Source organism: Stenella coeruleoalba, assembly GCF_951394435.1.
Source record: "Stenella coeruleoalba genome assembly, chromosome: 17".
Lineage (NCBI taxonomy): Eukaryota > Metazoa > Chordata > Mammalia > Artiodactyla > Delphinidae > Stenella > Stenella coeruleoalba.
Genome location: NC_137163.1, coordinates 17,968,925 through 17,990,363, shown reverse-complemented (window position 1 = coordinate 17,990,363; position 21,439 = coordinate 17,968,925). Strand labels below are relative to the sequence as shown.

At 38.8% G+C, this 21,439-nt stretch overlaps 1 protein-coding gene across 6 annotated transcripts in view; it reads left to right on the top strand.

Annotated features, from left to right (window-relative positions):
- Positions 1-21,439, top strand: part of COL14A1 (collagen type XIV alpha 1 chain) — a 249,516-nt gene that overhangs the window by 98,852 nt on the left and 129,225 nt on the right. For 4 of the 6 annotated variants that reach the window (XM_079902459.1, XM_079902461.1, XM_079902458.1 and 1 more), the window contains exons 15-20: positions 7,296-7,422; positions 8,849-8,988; positions 9,475-9,607; positions 10,935-10,994; positions 12,600-12,751; positions 20,299-20,428. In XM_079902459.1, the coding sequence (XP_079758585.1) occupies positions 7,296-7,422; positions 8,849-8,988; positions 9,475-9,607; positions 10,935-10,994; positions 12,600-12,751; positions 20,299-20,428 (742 nt within the window). The remainder of the gene's footprint in view (positions 1-7,295; positions 7,423-8,848; positions 8,989-9,474; positions 9,608-10,934; positions 10,995-12,599; positions 12,752-20,298; positions 20,429-21,439) is intronic. The other 2 variants (XM_079902460.1, XM_079902463.1) reach the window with 2 other exon arrangements.

Genomic DNA, 21,439 nt, shown 5'->3' with positions numbered 1-21,439 from the left:
TAGATTCTTCACGTGATCCCTTCAGCATGACAGCTTTCGGGGAGCTGGACTTTTTACCTGCTGGCTTAGGAGTCCCCAGACATGTATCCAGAGAGACAGAGAGAGTGCTGGGTGAAAGCTGTGTCACCTTTTGTTACCTAGCATCAAAAGTCACAGAAATATCACCTCCACCACACTCCATAGGTAGGAGACGCCACAAGTCCCTGAATGGATTTAAGATGGGGAGGAGAACAGTGCCAACCTATGGTGGGAGGCAAGTGGGATGAGAGATAGATATTGACACAGCCATCTTTGGAAAATACAGTCTGCCCCAGCGAATAGGGATAAGGAAGTGTATGTATCTTGACACAAGTAGTAAACTAGAAATATCAGTGTTTTTCAGGTTATCCCTCTGCTTTTTAGTAAACCGGCATCTGAAAGACCCTAGTTCAATGAGCTTACATTGAAAACTGAATCATTCAGGTTTTGTGTAGGAAGATACTTTCAAATAATAGAACTTATTGAAACCCATGAAGATACAGTATTTTGCACTCAGTGACGAATCCTCTTCAGAAATTCTCTCCTTGGAAATATATTTTAGCAGGCTAGATAGCAAAGTTATTTTTATTTTTTTTCCTTATCTTGGTCCAAGAAGCTAAGACAACAAGGGAAATAGGTTGGATTACATGATTTCTATTTTCTGACCAAATAAAGCACATATTTTCATATGCAGAGACAAACTTTTTCCTACAAGTAAATCCAAGCAATATTTTGCGGAATGTGCCGTCATACGGGACACTAGGCAATGAATGGACCATAACTGCACATTTGCTAACAGCACAGAAATACTGTTCAGCATCTTGCATTAAATCGTCAAAAATCCTGAGGGCAAATAATTCTGACAAAGCTGGAATCTTTAGACTAGCTGCTTTGCTTTTGAAGATGAGATCCTGGAGTAGAAAAAGAAGGAAGTCTAAAGCACCGAGCTATTGGTGTCTCTTTGTTATCACCAAGAAATAAACTACTTTCCCAAGGGTTGCCAATTCAGCTGTGTAGGAAGGTTATTCAGATAATGTAAATGAGTGCAGAAATTGTCACACCTGCAAAGAAATACAGTCTCACCTGTTTTTCTTGAAATATGAAGCTACCTTAGGTTATATTTCATATTCCCATTTTGAGGACATGCATGTAGAAGAAATTCTCTACTGAAAGACAACAGTAAATGACAAGGGACAATGGGTTACAGTGACACGGATGCTGGGTGTGGTGGGGACTACCCTGCCGGGGAGTTTGTACATGTTCATCCAAGAAGCAGCCGGTGTCAGCTCCTGAAGAGGGTTGCTGCACAGAAATCTAGCCGGGGGCTGCCAGGTCTTGTTCCCCTTGACTATGTGACCAAGGATTTTTATTTCTGTGTGAAACTTGCCAATTTTAAAATGTTGACTCATTGAACAATTAAAATATCAGGGCTTCCCTGGTGGCTCAGTGGTTGAGAGTCCGCCTGCCGATGCAGGGGACACGGGTTCGTGCCCCGGTCCGGGAAGACCCCACATGCCACGGAGCGGCTGGGCCCATGAGCCATGGCCACTGAGCCTGTGCGTCTGGAGCCCGTGCTCCGCAACGGGAGAGACCACAACAGTGAGAGGCCTGCGTACCACAAAAAAAATAAATAAATAATAACATAACAACCGTATTCACTAGCATATTTTTTCACTGCAAAATATTCTTATTTGGTGATAATTTTTCTTGAAATAAAAATAATTTATCATATATATGTAAATATGAGTTATATAAATATATTTATATTTTTTATTGAGGTGTAATTGACATATAACATTATATTAGTTTCAGGTATACAGCATGATGATTTAATATTTGTATTCATTGTGACATTTCATAATAGGTCAAGTTAACATCCAGTTAAAAAAAATTCTAGCTGTTCTGGCCTCTCATGGCATTTTACGTTATTTGCCTTTATAAATAATGACTCCAGACTAATAATATATTTGTTAAGAAATACATGTGCTTTTTTGCAGTGTTTTTCAATCTTGGGAGTGCCTTTGGCATTTGCTATTTCTAATTTGTATTGTGCTGGGAAATTAGAAAGCTATGTTTGATAAAACTGAATTTAAAATATGAGTAAATAGACCATGAATAAAAGTCTGAGAACATTTTGTTTGAGTAAAATGCATAAACAATGTGTAGATTTTGTAACATTTCCATTTTGACTGGTGTGTGTGTTCTTAATTCTTAATTGTTAACCATGCAGTTGAGACTAAAGGTTGCTGGATAAGTGTCTTATGTAAATCAAATATTACTTTACCTAGTTGTGGAATATATGATTTTAACGGTGAATATTCCTACGATATTTTGCTTTACTTCTATTAATTTAAGCTTTTATTTAAAGATAATGCTACAATTGGATTTTTAGGAAATTCCCAAAATATTCTGGAATGAATTTCAAAATATCCCAACTAAAATCTACTTACTACATAACATGTAATTGATTGTAAAAGCTTGTTTTCAACTCAATTCCTATTTCTCTGCTTCACTTCCTCCCATCTTCCCTCCTTCACTTCCTCTTCCTCCTCTGTGTCTTCTGCATGACCCCTCTCCCTAACTTTTGGAGACCAAAAAAAAAATAAAACAGAGCACTTAAACAAATGCTGCTGCTACTGATGATGGTGATGGTGATGATTATGATGATGATGGTGATGGTGATGGTGATGGTGATGGTGATGGTGATGATGATGGTGGTGATGATGATGGTGGTAATGATGATAGTGATGATTATGGTGATGATGGTGGTGGTGATGATGTGGTGGTGATGATGGTGATGATTATGGTGATGATGGTGATGGTGATGAGGATGGTGGTGATGGTGATGAGGATGGTGGTGATGATGATGGTGATAATGATGATGGTGATGATGGTGATGGTGATGGTGATGGTGATGGTGGTGATGATGATGGTGGTAATGATGATAGTGATGATTATGGTGATGATGGTGGTGGTGATGATGTGGTGGTGATGATGGTGATGATTATGGTGATGATGGTGATGGTGATGAGGATGGTGGTGATGGTGATGGTGATGAGGATGGTGGTGATGGTGATGAGGATGGTGGTGATGGTGATGATGATGGTGATAATGATGATGGTGATGATGGTGATGATGATGATGGTGATGGTGATGATTATGGTGATGATTATGGTGATGATGGTGATGAGGATGATGGTGATGATGATGATGATGATGGTGATGGTGATGATGATGATGATGGTGGTGATAATGATGATGGAGGTGATGATGATGGTGATGATGATGGCAGCTAACACACATTGAGTGCTAATCCTGAGACAGCCTCTGAGGTTTTTACAGAGAGCACCTTGTGCAAATTTTATAGAAAAAAAAGTTGCCAAAGCCTGACCTGTCAAACTGCAGAAAGAAGTCATCTCAGATAACATGTACTGTGAAAAGATTTGGGGAAATGTGCAAACATGATGGAGAACTAAAGTGCTGCCATTTGAGTTTTAGAAATGAAAGGCCATAGTTTTTAGACTCTGAGAGACAAGTCCAGTCCCCTACAGCAGTGACTCAACAACAGAGCCCAGAGCAGAGCCCAAGTCCCTCATTCCTCATCAAGGATTCTCTTCATCCATCCTAGAATAGGCTGAAGTGGAGTTTTTGCTAGATAGTCTGAAAAATTTTTCTCAAAAATCGTTGCATAGCAATGAATCATAGTCATTTGTTACCATTTTCCCAAATTCTTCTCTTACATCTTAAAAGTACTACCAATAAAATGAGTTCCAGAACTTAATCTAAAACATAACAAGTAAAAATAAATGATACCTAGAAGTTTTCATTTGATGAAATAAAATGATCAATAATTAATGCATAAAATATGGTCTGTTCAGCATCAAATAAAATGTTTTTAATAAACTAGATCTTTTCAACAGATACATATATATGTTGAAAAAATATATATATTCAATATATAATGTTCAAAATACATATGCCTTTACATATTTATATGTGTGTATATATATGTGTGTATATTTATATAAATATACACTTATATATAAGTATACCAAGGCCTAACTATTCATTCCAGTTAATAGTTTTATGTCTGCAGGAAAGTTGGTTAAGGTCTTTGTGCCTCAGGTTCCTCATTTGTAAAACAGTCATAAATACCTAGTGTTTGACGGGGGATAGGAGGCTAAATAAAACAATGAATGTAAGGTCCTTGGCACATTATAAGTGCTCAGTAAATCTTAGCCATTACGATTCAAAACAACAGAAAGCAATAGGAAATATAGTTTAGAAGACCATCTTGAACTCATATTTTAAGTATTTGTCTTCTCTGTGAGTTTAAATAATGGAGCCATACTGTAAATAGTATTTACAAACAGAGAATTTAGAGCGTGAAACCCTTGTGTTTAAGTTTTAGGAACTAGCTGGCTTTCCCTTGGGCAAGTTCCTTAACTTTTCGGAGTCTCATTTTTTCCATCTTCCACTTAGGGGTAATAACGAGCTACCTTACAATGTTGTGGTAAGGATGTAAGTACAACTAATGCCTGTAAAGCATGAGATAATACCCAGACCGGAGTAAACATCAAATGCTAAGAATTACCCACAATATTATCAGGCCTAGATTCAGAAGAAGATAATACATATTTTCAATTAACTATTGGCTATGTAACCAACACCCTGCCTTAAGATAACAACCCATGATTATGTAACTTGGGCAGGCTCAGCAGGGTCAGCTTGTCTCTGCTCTATGTGGTTTCAGCTAAGGTGACTCTTACATTCATCTGGAAACTTGACTGGGCTGGAACTTCCAAGATGACTTCAATCCATGTCTGGGGTGGCTGAAAAGGCTGGGGTTGGCTGGTGCTCTCTAGCAGAGTGACTCAGAATTCCAGAAACGTGAAAAGGGAAACTCCTTCCCCCAGGGCTGGCAATCTTTTTTTTGACTTGAGGTCAATTCCTTCAAGATGTCTATGGTTTCTGGATTAACTTTTTGCTCAGATGAGCCCCCTCCCTTTTTTTTAATCTCTTGTAAAATGGATCTTTGGTGCTTCCATCTCAGTTTTCATTTATGTATTCTATTCACTGTAATTCAACATACAGTAGCAAAGAAGCTAAACAAGGTCCTGACCTCAAGGGGCTTACACTCTATGCAGGAAATAATAAACATCTTCTACTAGGAAATAAAATGATTTCAGGCTGGGATGGGTGCTAGGGAGAAAACAAACAAAGGCAATGTTAGGGAATCACCCTACTGAGATACGTAGAAAAATGAACACCCCCATGAGGAGGTGAAATATAAGTACAGTCCTGACAGACGGTGAAGCCCTAATTTTGAAAAGAGCCAAGGAAATAAGGTCTCAGACAGAATGAATTGCATGTGTCAACTCCCTGAGGTGGGAAAGACATGAAAAGAAAGTTGGTATGTCTGACCAGGGATTTCTCTTTTTATGTGAAACTTACCAATTAAAAAATGTTGACTCTGGGAGGGAGATGCAAGAGGGAGGAGATATGGGAATATATGTATATGTATAGCTGATTCACTTTGTTATAAAGCAGAAACTAACACACCATTGTAAAGCAATTATACTCCAATAAAGATGTTAAAAAAAAAAATGTTGACTCATTGAAGAACCAAACTAACAGCAACTGTGCTCACCTTCTCCTGTATGGTTGCTCATCTATTTAACTCCTACAGAAGTTATAGTGCATGTCTGGCTACTCCTAGCAAATCCGGCTATAAACATTACACTTATTTGTATTAGCGTTGCAAATTTTGTGTACTTCACTTTCTATATCTTTAATGAATGGAAATAATATTGGTTGTACCTATGTCATGAGAATTAACTGATAGGTATTCTATTTAAGGTTGTAAGATTAGAAATGTGAATATCTAAATGGTTTTACAATTTAGTATCTCTTTTGCAGTACTTGCAGCTCTGCTGCCAGCCAAGTGAACTGCAGACAATAAAATGGCTTCTGTTTCCTATATTTATTTATTTATTTATTTTTTAAACATCTTTATTGGAGTATAATTGCTTTACAATGGTGTGTTAGTTTCTGCTTTATAACAAAGTGAATCAGTTATATATATACATATGTTCCCATATCTCTTCCCTCTTGCATCTCCCTCCCTCCCACCCTCCCTATCCCACCCCTCCAGGCGGTCACAAAGCACCGAGCTGATCTCCCTGTGCTATGGGGCTGCTTCCCACTAGCTGTCTACCTTACGTTCGGTAGTGTATATATGTCCATGCCTCTCTCTCGCTTTGTCACAGCTTACCCTTCCTGCTCCCCATATCCTCAAGTCCATTTTCTAGTAGGTCTATGTCTTTATTCCTGTCTTACCTCTAGGTTCTTCATGATATTTTTTTTTTCTTAAATTCCATATGTTTGTGTTAGCATACGGTATTTGTCTTTCTCTTTCTGACTTCACTCTGTATGACAGACTCTAGGTCTATCCACCTCATTACAAATAGCTCAATTTCATTTCTTTTTATGGCTGAGTAATATACCATTGTCTATATGTGCCACATCTTCTTTATCCATTCATCCGATGATGGACACTTAGGTTGTTTCCATGTCCTGGCTATTGTAAATAGAGCTGCAATGAACATTTTGGTACATGACTCTTTTTGAATTATGGTTTTCTCAGGGTATGTGCCCAGTAGTGGGATTGCTGGGTCATATGGTAGTTCTATTTGTAGTTTTTTAAGGAACCTCCATACTGTTCTCCATACTGGCTGTATCAATTTACATTCCCACCAACAGTGCAAGAGGGTTCCCTTTTCTCCACACCCTCTCCAGCATTTATTGTTTCTAGATTTTTTTGATGATGGCCATTCTGACTGGTGTGAGATGATATCTCATTGTAGTTTTGGTTTGCCTTTCTCTAATGATTAATGATGTTGAGCATTCTTCCATGTGTTTGTTGGCAGTCTGTATATCTTCTTTGGAGAAATGTCTATTTAGGTCTTCTGCCCATTTTTGGATTGGGTTGTTTGTTTTTTTGTTATTGAGCTGCATGAGCTGCTTATAAATTTTGGAGATTAATCCTTTGTCAGTTGCTTCATCTGCAAATATTTTCTCCCATTCTGAGGGTTGTCTTTTTGTCTTGTTTATGGTTTCCTTTGCTGTGCAAAAGCTTTTAAGTTTCATTAGGTCCCATTTGTTTATTTTTGTTTTTATTTCCATTTCTCTAGGAGGGTCAGAAAGGATCTTGCTGTGATTTATGTCATAGAATGTTCTGCCTATGATATAGCTATTATGACTTCTTTCTTTTGCAGGTTGAAGTTGATCCTGTTACTACGTTCCCTCTGAAGGGCTTGACACCCCTCACCGAGTATACTGTTGCCATTTTCTCCATCTATGATGAAGGACAGTCGGAGCCTCTGACTGGAATTTTTACCACAGGTAAGCTTTATTATGGTTTGAAAAGTTTCCAAGAGTAACTGTATGGAAACCAGAAGCTGGAGCAGCTTCTTCAATTGTGATTTTGAAGAGATTGCATTTTAATATTTGTTTACTTTATAGTATTATTACCCAATGAACAATTAGGTGAGTAGAATGCCTACTGGCTAATCATGTTCTTTCAAAGCAAGGGAAAGAGGGACAGGACCATCTAAGTTCAAAGGTCTCAGTTAAATAAAAGTGTGCATTGTTTCTTCCTGATCTCACACTGTTTCTTTTGTTCTATCGACATAAAATTTTCACATTTCTTCCATTGATATATGTGTATATTAAGTTGAACTTCCAAAATTAGAGCTCTCCAACAGTTTTTGACCTACAAAAAATGATGGTTTCATACCATTTAACCTAATACATCAATCTATAGCCAATAATTATTTTCATGAAGCTTGCAATATTAATACAATAATATGGGATATTTTAAATACTAAAATGAAAAATATAGCATGAATGCATTATTTTTCTTTTCTATATATACCTTGTAGTCAATAAATATAACTTCTTTTTGCCTCCTGGTGGAAAAATTCTATTGTTTGCTTTCTGGACCTATCATGAATTGCACTTGGAAACAAATTTAGTGCTGTATTGAGATGAGAAGGTAATTTGGAGAGAGATGAGAAATAAGCTGGACTGAGAAATAATCTTCACAGAAAAAAGTTCAGTAATTTTGCAAAATCTCGCAAGGGCTAACTGTAGTTGGAATTCTCATGGTATCCTGTCAAAGAGTTTTAAAATCTCTGATTTCATATAATAAAAATCAATGACTGACAATTCATTTTTGGTGTAATTAGATGTTATGGTCTCTGTTGTACATCCCAGAAGTGTTTAAGCAGTGAAATAATGGATGTCTGATAAATTATACTTCACTCCTGATGGCAGCCACATGTACAAGATTAAAAGGATGAACGTTCTTCTCTAGGATTTAACTTATTACTAGAGAGTGATTTAGGCACCAACGTGAATAAAGCTAAAAGTGACATTTCTCAGGCCTCTAGGGCATCATTTTGTTAATCTCTTCAAAATACTTGGAAAATAGTATCTTTGTAAAGTAATGAATATGGCAGTCTTATTTTTTTTTTATAGTTAATGAAAAGGGCCAAATAGAGAATCTAAGAGTTCTGGAAATTCCAGGAAAACTGTAAAAATCTGCTGTGTCCCTGGTCTTCCTAACTCGTTCTGTGGGTAAATGCTGGAAACAGAAACATAAGCCCACACTGGACTAATTCGCGCTGCTTTCCCTGCTTCCATGTGCTTTCCTAACACAAGAGATTCACCAGAGGGTCTTCTCTACCTGTGGCCCCGGGGAGCTGCTTGAGTTATGGTTTTCTTCCCTTCTCAGTTCCCTAACAAAATCTCCCTCCTTGGCTTACAGAGGAAGTTCCCGCCCAGCAATACTTGGAAATTGATGAGGTGACAACAGATAGTTTTAGAGTGACCTGGCATCCCCTCTCAGTTGATGAAGGGCAACACAAGTTGATGTGGATTCCAGTCTACGGTGGGAAGACTGAAGAAGTGAGTTGTCTGAGGCTGAAAATTAATCCAGGGCGTTTTATCTGGAAGTGAATGCCCACTGCTGCATTTGAGTTGGTCTTTGTTTTAAGACACATTGAGAATCCCAAAAGTAATTACTATTTTCCATGACCTGGAGTTTTACAAATGTCAAATCATATGACTTTTGTAAAATTAAAATGCATTTTTGCTAGGGCTTTAGTTATATATGTTATGGATTTCCAGATTCTTTGATAGTCATAAATGAAATTTTTAAAAACTTCAAAAAAGGCCCCTTTTGCAATATTAATCGTTTAGTTGCTGAGAGATTTGAAAAGAAAAAAGTCTCTGGTTTGACTTTAAAATTGAATTCAACGGCCCTGAAGTTGTTGATGCTTAGTCACTTATTGCTTACGCTCGGGATAACATCTTTCCATTTTATTATTTTTTCTTAACTTTTTCCTATGTTATTCAAGTAAACCCAGTTACTAAGCACCAAATACTTTTCAGGTTGTCCTAAAAGAAGACCAAGACTCATATGTTATTGAAGGCCTGGAACCTGGCACTGAATATGAAGTTTCCCTGTTGGCTGTACTGGATGGTGGAAGTGAGACTGAGGTAGTGACTGCCGTTGGGACCACACGTAAGTCTTGGTCAGGCCAAGATGGACTTCACGAGCTCCGACCATTTATTCTGACACACTCTTCACGCCACCAGGTTCCCTGCACATCAGCCTTATTCCTGGCTACAGAGGCTTTGTCCCTAGAACTCTTCATACATTTTTACCTTTAATGAAAGCAATATGTGGAGCATCTTATTAGACTCCTAGTCTATCATCACCTAAAGGCAGGGACCATATCTGTCTTGTTCACCATTATGTCCCCAACACTTAGCACAGTTCTTGGCATATTTTAACTGTGCAATGAATATTTGTTGAATGGAGGAATGGTTGGATGGATGGATGGGTGGATAAATGGATGGATGGATGGATAGATGAAATAAGTTATAAATGAGCAAACAAATAAATATAGGGCAAAAATGTCCAAGAGTTTCTGGAATTTCCCAAGTTGATCTTGGTTCCAAGAATCCACAAAATTCACTTGCTGATTCATTTGTCCCTTCATTTTTTAAGTATGAGGTATTAACCACATATTAAATTATCTTTGATTGGGTTCCCTGGAGCCAGATTCTGAAGTAGAAAATTGCATCCAGAAGGTTTATTGAAGAGTGTAGTTGGGAGATATATCTGTAAGGAAATAGGACTTAGGGAGAAGCTAAAACAGAGCCCTCAGCTAATTCTATTAGAAATTCTGGACCTGGTATGACCCTTCTGAGTGGTCCCAAGTTGAGTCAAAGGGGCTGGGCCTTTCTATCCCTGCATCCCCAGTGATTGGAGGCAGGCCATCCCCTGACAGAGTCTGCAACCCCAGGCAAGGCAGTTACCAGAGCTCTGAGCCATTGGCAGCTGTACTCCAGAAGCTGCTGGATGAGTATGTTGATGAAGAGGGCATCTAGGCGGATCACCACACAGCAGCTCCATCCACTGGTTGTCCAGGGTGGATACAAGAAATAGCAGATGCACTTCTTATTGTCTTCCTTGCTGGTCCTATTTGGCAGCCCCTTTACAACTTGATCTATAGCACTGTTTAATTTCCTTTCCTCACCATGGTTATGCCCCATTTCAAAGTAACTGGGAGGTTTCACAATTTTATAGATGTAATTCAAGTGGTTATATGAAGGCTGGTATCTGTGATTAGAAACTAACTTCTTTGGGTTTGTTTCCTTATCTGTGGAATAGATACAATGTCTACCTTACAACTCACTTCTCTCTTGCAACCGTGGTCAAGGTTGTTGTGAGAAACAAGTGACATAATATAGGTGAACTTTTCTTTGAAAACTATAAAGTGATATACACAAATGTATAGAGTTGTCATTATTACAGAATTTTAAAGTGAGGAATATTTTTTTAGTTGACAGTGTTTGGACAGAACCGCCTACGACCGAAGCACCTACCAGGCCTGTGACATCAGGTAAGGACAAATAGAAGCCTGTTTACCCATAAGAAAAATTTGATTTAAACAGAAGTTATATTATCCCAGTTTTATTTGATTTATATGATTGATTAGGAACAGGGCATACCAGTTCAAATTTCACTCCCCTCAGAGCTCTCAACCTCTTCTTATCCCTAAATGCTAATTGGTCTTCTCGTCTACTAATCAGTATCACTGTGGTACTCTCTATTTTTCCCATCTTTGTTTTGAATTCCCATTCTAATCTTTTAGAGGACGTTAGTATCCAGCCCCAGGAGTCTCTGCCCTACTCTTGGTCTCAGTACCTTCTCCTATTGCTTTCTGTTGAGAATTATTCATATCATTGTTTCCATGCATTTCTGTGGGTAACTGAGCCGTGGCTGGTGTATTGGTGTTCCTACATCAGCTATTTTCTCTCTCAGCTTAACTCTCCCCTCCGCTATAATATACCTCCCAACTAGTTGTCACAGTCAACTAGATTAAGCAAGTTTGTTGATATTTATTTCTTGACCTAAAACCTTTCAGTGAATCTCCAATACCATTCATTTATTCATTCGTTCACTGATTCATTCATTCTTCAGTTAACCTTTACTGAGCCCTTCTTTATGACCCCACATCTCTTAATCATAACATACAAGATGCTTCCTGACTGGGTTCTGCTTCCCTTCCTGGCCTCAACCATATGTTTCATGCTTTTCCCATATCCTCCTGCCATCTAGAACTCCTAACCCTGAAGGTGAGATGTTGCATTCTGTACCTACAGCCTAGTAGGTAAAGTTTTGCCTGATAAATGTCACTCTCCTGTCTCCTCTGTGACACTTTCACTATTTTTGTCGACTGTAGATCATTGTATGTCTTAAAGGCCTAACCAGTCTGACATACAGGAAAAGCTCAATGAACGTTTGCTGAATGAATGAATAAATGAATGAAGAGAAGAAAGAGTCCATGGAGATGGACAGAATGAAAGGAAGTTGGCACAAGAGGGAGAAGAAACAATGGGACAAATGAGAGAGCAGTCACTTTGGGAGATGAAAAGGAACGTGTCAGAGAAAACGAGTGAAGGAGTGTGGACAGATCTCAGAGAAAGGATGAAATCCATGTGGCCTGAGTGGATAGAGGCAGCCCTGGTGGGAGATTTGTGCTTTGAGTGACAAGTGTTAAAACAGAAATGGGGGAGCAGGTGATGGGATGTGTGTTGGATGCTAGATTGCACGCCGAGGTTGACCACATTTGGTCCCTCACGCCCTCTCCTCCAGCTCAGCCCTAATGTGAAGTTCTCACAGTCGTGCTCCTCTTTGGGTTCCCCTTCTGGTTTCCTAGTCTAAGGGCTGCTCCCCAGTTCCCCTTCTTAGTGTATATACAGAGCTGGTGGTTTGAGGGATCCATGATCTCACCTTGAGATCTCTTAAGCCCATTTTTGTTTGCTACCAGTAGGTATCATGGCTCTCTATTAACTAAAGCTGAGTTGTTCTTGCTTCACCTGGGTCTACATGGTAGAGATACATTAAATGATACTTGTTGTCATGTCCACAAATCATCTCTGTAGCTCATTTTGAAATATGATGGATGAAAAGTTCCTTAAATACTTGGTTGTGTTTATTCCAGTTTTCCGCACGGGAGTCAGAAACCTGGTTGTAGATGATGAAACCACTTCTAGCCTGCGGGTAAAATGGGACATTTCAGACAGCAGTGTGCAGCAGTTCAGGGTGACCTACCTGACTGCTCAAGGGGACCCTGCCGAAGAAGTGGTAGGAACGGTCTGTATAAATACAGCTGACTAGCAACTCCACAAGTTTCCTGACTAACCAGGCTAACGAGACTATTTCCTGAGATTAACGCAAGCTTTACTCCCGTTTCTTCATTTCTCTGGAAACTAATGTTTTTGCTTGATCCAAACTTAACAACTGGTCTCCTGATGACTTTCTGTCTCCGAAACGTGCTCCGCATACAACCTGCTTTAAATTGATAAAGCATCTGAACCTTCTTTACCGCTTTGCTTCTGTTGCCTTGACAACATGTTAGAGCACAAAAATTGGGTCATAAATAGTCCATTATACACTTGTCTGTGTGTGTGGGTATATGTGTGTGTGTGTGTATACTTTTGATATGTAAATTTTTAATATATAAACTTCTTTTATTTATTTATTTTGGTTGTGTTGCATCTTCGCTGCTGCACGCGGGCTTTCTCTAGTTGCGGTGAGCAGGGGCTACTCTTTGTTGCAGTGCACAGGGCTTCTCATTGCGGTGGCTTCTCTTGTTGTGGAGCACGGGCTCTAGGCATACGGGCTCAGTAGTTGTGGCGTGTGGGCTCTAGAGCGCAGGCTCAGTAGTTGTGGCACTTGGGCTTAGTTGCTCCGTGGCATGTGGGGTCTTCCCGGACCAGGGATTGCACCCGTTTCCCCTGCATTGGCAGGCGGATTCTTAACCACTGCAGCACCAGGGAAGTCCAATATATAAAATTCTATATGTATATATACACATATGTAACTTTTTTGCCCTTGGGAATCTGATTAAAAGTTTTTAAATGAAGCATAACTCAAAGGTCTTCTTTACGCAGTTGAAGTGTTCCTAATGAAATGCCATCCATTAACAAATAGTTGTATTTTTCACTGACATTGACTCTCTTTGAGCAGATTTATAGTCATTTCTAATGTATTCTTAATCATGAGTGTCTCCCTGTGGGATTTAGGTTTTTATGTGTTGAGTTTTCTTTAAGTTGTTTCATCTGTATTTGTTTTTCTCTATTGAAAACCTGGGTAGACTCTTTTTTATTAAGAAATAAAGTGTTTTTATTTTTTAAAATTAAAAAAAATTTTATACAGTTTTTAAAGGTTAGTTTCCATTTACAGCTATTACAAAATATTGGCTATATTCCCCACTTTGTATAGTATATCCTTGAGCCTATCTTACACCCAATAGTTTGTGCCTCTAACTCCCCACCTCCCCACCTCTCCCCACCGGTAACTACCAGTTTGTTCTCTATATCTGTGAGTCTGCTTCTTTTTTGTCTTATTCACTAGTTTGTTGTATTTTTTAGATTCCACATATAAGTGATATCATACAGTATTTGTCTTTCTTTGCCTGACTTATTTCACTTAGCATAATGCCCTCCAAGTCCATCCAAGCTGTCACAAATGGCAAGATTTCATTCTTTTTTATGGCTGAGTACTATTCCATTGTGTATATGTACCACATTTTATTTATCCCTTCATTTGCTGATGGACGCTTAGGTTGTTTCCATATCTTGGCAATTGTAGGTAGTGCTGCTGTCAACGTTGTGGTGCATGTATCTTTTTGAATTAGTGTTTTTGGAAAACTTGGGTACAGTCTTAATCGTGGCCTTCCCATGTTTTCTTTATTTACACCATACCATTCCTTTTACTCTAGAACCTGAAAATTGTTTCCTAGGCACACTTCCCATCAGGCCCGATAACTCCGGTTTGTATCCAAGAGAAATTTTTCCTTTTAGTTATGAAATACGCTTTATTTAGCTTCATTAGTTGCATTTCTTTCCCTCTGCTGCATTATATTTGTGACACTCTAGGAAAGAAATCTCCACATACATTATTGTTCAAGAATAGCATTATTGTGCTCGCCTCGGCAGCACATGTACTAAAGTTGAAACGATACAGAGAAGATTAGCATGGCCCCTGCGCAAGGATGACACGCAAATTCGTGAAGCGTTCCATATTTAAAAAAGAAAAAAGAAAAAAGAATAGCATTATTATCCTTTCTTCCTTTTCCTTACTTATAAAGCCTTTGGTGGCAAATTATTTGTATCTGTATGATATCAATACATAAACCATGGTTTGAGCTCAAGAGTCTCTCAGGAAAGTACTTAATTTCAAGCTGATGGATGAATTGTTGTAGAACACAATGATAACACAATGGACAGTAACCACGTCCACTGTGAACAAGCAGAAGGTCCATGAAATCGGTCTGGGAGTACTTTTGGAAAATTAATGGACACTTGAACAAAATAGGTTGATTTATAAATTCACTCGGATCATAGATTTCAAATAATCCATGATTGGAAAATTCAAAAAAATTAAAATTGTGCTTAGCCGTGGTAACTAAAGACCTAATTTGGATGTTTTACTTTCCCTGTTATTGCCCTCATATTTTAACTTAGTCCCTAAAATGAAACCCATAAAAACTTCCCAGAGTGAGAGTTTTGTTTTGGTTTTTGTTTATTCTCTTACCAAGAAACACATTAAGCTTCTTGCTAAATTATTCCCGCTAATTTGGAATGAGTTACAGTTTAATCTTGTGCATGCACTTACAAGCTATGCAAGGTAAAATAATAATAATATTTACTTTGGATTATCTCTAGATAATTTTCCCTTTGCTAGTTTCTTTCATTTCACACTGTTTATTTTGAAACAAACTTGGACACCTAGATGAAGAAGAAAAGATCAAAAGTCTTCAACACACATGTGCCCCAGTTAAACAAACCCTTAATAAAAATGAAAAATATTGATAACTTTGATGGTGATTATTTACTGTGCAGAAATATTTTTGCTCCACAGAAGAAAGTACTTTAGAACTCTTTAACTCTCAAGCCCCTATAGTGAATTCCAATGAAATTGGATTTGTTCACTCTTAGTTTACAGGCATATTTTCAAGGACTCACCTGAGGAGTAATTGAGAATTTATATCTCAGTGTCTTATGAAATGTTACTACTATGTAAATGTAACGTATTATTATTACTGAAGACAGAAAGTGCATGCATCTAGATTTAGATTATAGAACCAACGTAGGTCAGGAACTTGAAGATCTATATTCACTCCCACACAGCAAATGCATATCTTAAATATTTTCTTTTTTTTGTTTTTTTATTGAAGTATAATTGATTTACAATGTGTTAATTTCTGCTGTACAACAAAGTGATTCAGTTATACATATATATATTATATATACATTCTTTTTTTAAATGTTCTTCTCCATTATGGTTTATCATCCCAGTGCTATACAGTAGGACCTTGTTGTTTATCCATTATGTATATAACAGCTTCACCTGCTAACCCCAATCCCCCACTCAACCCCTCCCCCAACCCCTTCCCCTTGGCAACCACCAGTCTGTTTTCAATGTCGGCGACTCTGTTTCTGTTTTGTAGACAGGTTCAACCAAATGAATATCTTAAAATAATGATGCAGGCAGGGAAGGACAGATGGCTAAACCATATTACAAAAGTGAGAAAAGAAATGTCTGGATAAGAGAAATGCCTCTTACCATCTTTCCAAATTTTCCTTAACTATAAAAGCTGATTAAATTTACCTGAGGAAATGATAAGCTAAAGTATTGAAGTTAGAGAATAGTATAGGTATATTGTAAACCAAAGTCAGGCTTTAATATATATAAAGCAAGGGGAATTAAATTTACTTTTCCAATTGAGGTTAAGTGAAGTATTTCTTTATTTTCTAAGTATAATCAAATCTACCAAATATTCCCAATAAAAAGCTTTTGAACTCTTAGAAAGTAAACCCCCCTGTCAGATATTTCATAAGGATTGACTTTCAACTCTGCTCAGAAATATGGAGACGTAGCAATGACATTGCCCTGAATTTTGTTGCCAGGGGAGGGAGGTCTCACATGTCTTAATTTGTGAAAGGCCAATCAGGATTCCAGGCTTTTCTAGAACCTACATGTAAAAATCTAAAACCATGTCCTGAATTCTGAGTTGCAAGAAATGTTCTAGAGTAGGGAAACTCAGAATGTGGCTCAGTCTCTTACAAGATAAGTTCAGGTATTAAGATTAAGCTTAGAAACGTTTACAGCAATCTGACATTGCTGGAACGTCCAAGAATATGACCGTATTTTCTGGCGATTTTGTTTTACTGTATTTTATAAAAATATTGGTCGTCAGGGACTGAGATTAAAACATAACGGCACTAGCCCTACCTAGTCTTTCACCATAGAAGGCATGAAAATCACTGTCTAGAAACAGAACTTTCTAAGATAGGAACAAACTGAGATGTGGGGAATCCTCTTCTACTGTGGAAACAGCTTGCTGGATGGGATCCAGGCTGCTCTGAAGAGCTCTGGACAATCATGGAGCCAGACATGAAGTTGCATTTCTGAAAAAATTAAAAACATGAAGTTCACTGGTTAGATTTGCACCTCATTTACCCATGAGCATCTTTTATAGAATTGTTTTCTCAGCAAAACCATCATCTGCTATGACCTGTAGCATCTGTCTTTAGTGGACACCTATCCTTTTTTTTTTTTTTAAATTTTATTCGAGTATAGTTGATTTACACTATTGTGTTAGTTTCAGGTGTACAGCAAAGTGATTCAATTATACATATACGTATATTCATTCTTTTTTAGATTCTTTTCCCATATAGGTTATTACAGAATGTTAAGTAGAGTTCCCTGTGCTATACAGTAAGTCCTTGTTGGTTATCTATTTTGTATATAGTAGTGTGTGTATGTTAATCTCAAGCTCCTAATTTATCCCCTCCCCCCTACACATTTCCCCTTTGGTAACCATAAGTTTGTTTTCACAATCTGTGAGTCTTTCTATTTTGTAAATAGGTTCATTTATATCATTTAAAAAAACTAGATTCCACATATGAGTTATATCATATAATATTTGTCTTTCTCTGTCTGACTTCACTTAGTATGATAATCTCTAGGTCCATCTATGTTGCTGCAAATGGCATTATTTCCTTCTTTTTTATGGCTGAGTAATATTCCATCACATATATGTACCGCATCCTCTTTATCCATTCTTCTGTCGATGGACATTCAGGTTGCTTCCTTGTCCTTGCTATGGTAAATAGTGCTGCAATGAACATTGGAGTGCATGTATCTTTTTGAATTATGGTTTTATCTGGATATATGCCAAGGAGTGGGATTGCTGGATCATATGGTAGCTCTATTTTTAGTTTTTGAAGAAACCTCCATACTGTTCTGCATAGTGGTTGAACCAATTTACATTCCCAGTAACACTTTGGGAGGGTTCCCTTTTCTCCGCACCCTCTCCAGCACTTATTATTAGTAGACTTCTTGATGATGGCCATTCTGACAGGTGTGAGGTGATACCTTATTGTAGTTTTGATTTGCATTTCTCTAATAATCAGTGATGTTGAGCCTCTTTTTATGTTCTATTCAGCCATCTGTATGTCTTTTTTTGGAGAAGTGTATATTTAGATCTTCTAAGTGGGCACCTATCTTTACCTTGCTTTGTGCAAACAAGCAGAGGTCAAGTAGAAGGAACTTTGAATGCCCAAGAGGTTTACATTTTATTCTTGGGAATGAGTATCATTAGGATAAAGAGGTTTGCTAGAGCAGTCAAGTGGGGTAGAGGGCAGTGATTTAAAAAAGGCTCGGGAAGGCTTCCGTGGTGGCGCAGTGGTTGAGAGTCTGCCTGCCGATGCAGGGGGACACGGGTTCATGCCCCAGTCCGGGAAGATCCCACATGCCGCGGAGTGGCTGGGCCCGTGAGCCATGGCCGCTGAGCCTGCGCGTCCGGAGCCTGTGCTCCGCAACGGGAGTGGCCAGAACAATAAGAGGCCCGCGTACTGCAAAAAAAAAAAAAAAAAAGGCTCGGGCCAGATATTCAGGATTTCAATATGGCTTTTTTTTTTTTTAACCCAATAGCTATGTGGGTCTCAGTTTCTCCATCTGTAAAATGAGAGTAATCATACTTCTTACCTCAAAAGGTTGTGGTGAAGAGTAACTGAATTACTACATTAGAATACTTAGAGTAGTACTTGGCAGATAATAGCAGCTAGCTAAATGAGGGCTGTTATTATAAACCACAGCAACTACTACCTGGCAAGCAAAAATGAGCCCTCCGGAATGGTCCCATTGCTTTTCAGTACCCTACAGGCTAAACTTGATTGGTTCCAAGGCCGTGTGCTTCTCAGTTTGAGAGATGACCTTATATAAGGAACATCACCATGGGTGGTTTGCTAGGCAGACAGCTCAGAACAAATGCCCAGGCTCTGGGCTCCAGAGGGTTATATTGAAAAGAAATGCCCTAAAGGAAGCTGCATGGATAGGCTAAGACAAGACAGGGCAACCACAGTTCTTTCTTTACAAGTTCTTAATGCCAGGGTTATCTAACTCATTTTAGAATAAAACAGAGCTCCTTTTATAAAATCTCCCTCCCAGGACTACATCAGTACCATCCGGTGTATTTCAGTGTCATTTCACATGAGGAGAAAATCATATTACTCTAATATAAATCACTTAATTCAGACTTCCTTTTTCATATTAAAAAAAAAAATCCTGCTTTTAGAGCTTAGCAATATCTTAGCAACAGCTGCTTCTGAGTTCACCTCGAGGCTTTCGAGGGCTTTTTCCATGATTTATAGGTTCCTTCCCTCATCCAGAAGTAGACAGCATGCCCTTTGCCTGCTGGCATTTTACCCAGCTCTTGAATCCAAAAGCATCTCCAGCTGTCCCAGTCTTGTGACTCCCTTAAATGCGTTTGGGTCAGTTCTTACAACCTAGCATTTTTTCCAACCATGATTAAGTCTTTTAAATGGCCCAGAGATGTGCCAGCATCGCACTGCTGAAGCCTAGGCAGAAAGTTCTGTGGTTTTAGTATTGAGAACATGTGGCTTTTCTGGTCCACATATTCTTTTAGAGATGCCAGGATTCGCACTGCTGAGCCACATGGAACATTGCACTGATGCTCGAGCGGTGTCCACCCCATCGCTGCATTTTATTTTATGCAGCCTTTAGAGTCAGAGGCATGGTGATTTCAGATTGAGGAAGACATCTCCTTTCAGAAATAAAAAAGCTGCGACATTGTTTAGTGTCATTGGTAAATATCTTTCAACTCGGAAATCTTGGATTTAATGTGTGGTAATGTTGTTCTTGGCTAGCATCCACCCTTTTCTAAAATACTGGGATTAGATGATCTCTGAAAGGGAAAGAATGGAAGGCTGAATTTTCAAGAGGATTTCAAGTAGAATCCAATGTGATATGCGGGCTAGATTATAGAATGAACACTCCTAAGCCATAAACACCTGCTTTCCAAAAGGAAGATTATTCTCTCTTCTGGCTGCTTTACAAATACTGAAAAGATGTTGAGAGAAGACCACCCCTTAGGGCTTAAGAGCTTCAAATTTAAGCCTTCCGTATTAGTGATTAGAAACTAAGGGGTGTTCTGAGGGGAATTTCAGAGAGAAATGCTTTTGCATGAATGCCCTTCTTTCTTATCATCACCCCCCAAGCACATCTCCTTGCTTCTAATTATTTCAGCGTGCCTACAGTCCCACCGCGTTAGTAGAGCAGCAGGAATGAAAGTCTTAACTAAGACCACGGTCCTTTGCTTTTCTCTTCAGGTTATGGTGCCTGGAAGCCAGAACAATCTCCTTCTGAAGAATCTGCTTTCCGATACTGAATACAAAGTCACAGTGACTCCCGTTTACGATGATGGAGAAGGGGTCAGTGTCTCTGCCCCTGGAAAAACCTGTGAGTGAAGCTTTCCCCCTGTGGTCACTAGCTGACTAATTAGGTGAAAATGCTTGTCCTGTGTAATGCAACCCGCCCGGGTAGCCTCAGTGCAGCGGGGTGAAAAGAGCAAAAATGATTTGGAGAGAGAAAATCCGTTTGAATTCTGTCTTCACACATTCAAGCTGCGTGACTTTGAGCAAGTTGTTTCACTGATCTGGGCTTCCGTTTTCTTGTCTCTAAAACCTAAGACTTAAAATACAACTACATCTTACTCCTCCAGCGTCTAATTCTCCCACTCGAATGAGTCTTCCTGCTTCCATTCTTGGATCCTTTATTCTCCTCACAGCAGCCTGAGAAGCTTTTTAAAACATGAATGATCTCATGTCACACCTTCATTTCAAGCCACCCAACAGCTTCCCATTGTACTCGGGCTAAAATCTAATGTCCTTCCCAGGCCCTCCAAGGCCCTAGGTGACCTGGACCCTGCTCTTTGATCTCCTCTCCTGACAGTTCTCTCAGCCATACCTCCTTTCCTGCTCTTCACTGGACTTTTTAAGCTTGTTTCTGCCTTAGAACCTATGCACTAGCCATTCCTTCCATAGGAAATATCCTTTCCCAGATGTTTGCCTTTCTGGCTTTTTCTTGTCATTTTGGTCTCAGCTCCATGTCACCTGCTCAGGCTTTTCTGACCACCCATGCAAAGCAGCTCCCACTCTTTCTGATATCATCCTGGGTTGTTTTTGTTATCGTTTTGTTTTTGGTCATGTCATGGCCCTATTTGCTATCTGATACTTTCTTGCTTACTCATGTATTTGTTCACTGTCTGTCTCCCATCCCTGGAGAGCAGCATCATAAGTGCCCAGGACCTCACCTGTACTGTCATCTCTGCATATACCAAGCTCCTACAGTGCTGTGTGGCACAGAGAAGGCAGCACAGCATGTGTGTTGTAGATGTCTTGGTCATGATGATCAAGTGAGAAGCATGCATGAAAACACATGGTCAAAGCACCACAGAGTCTAAGTTGTCTT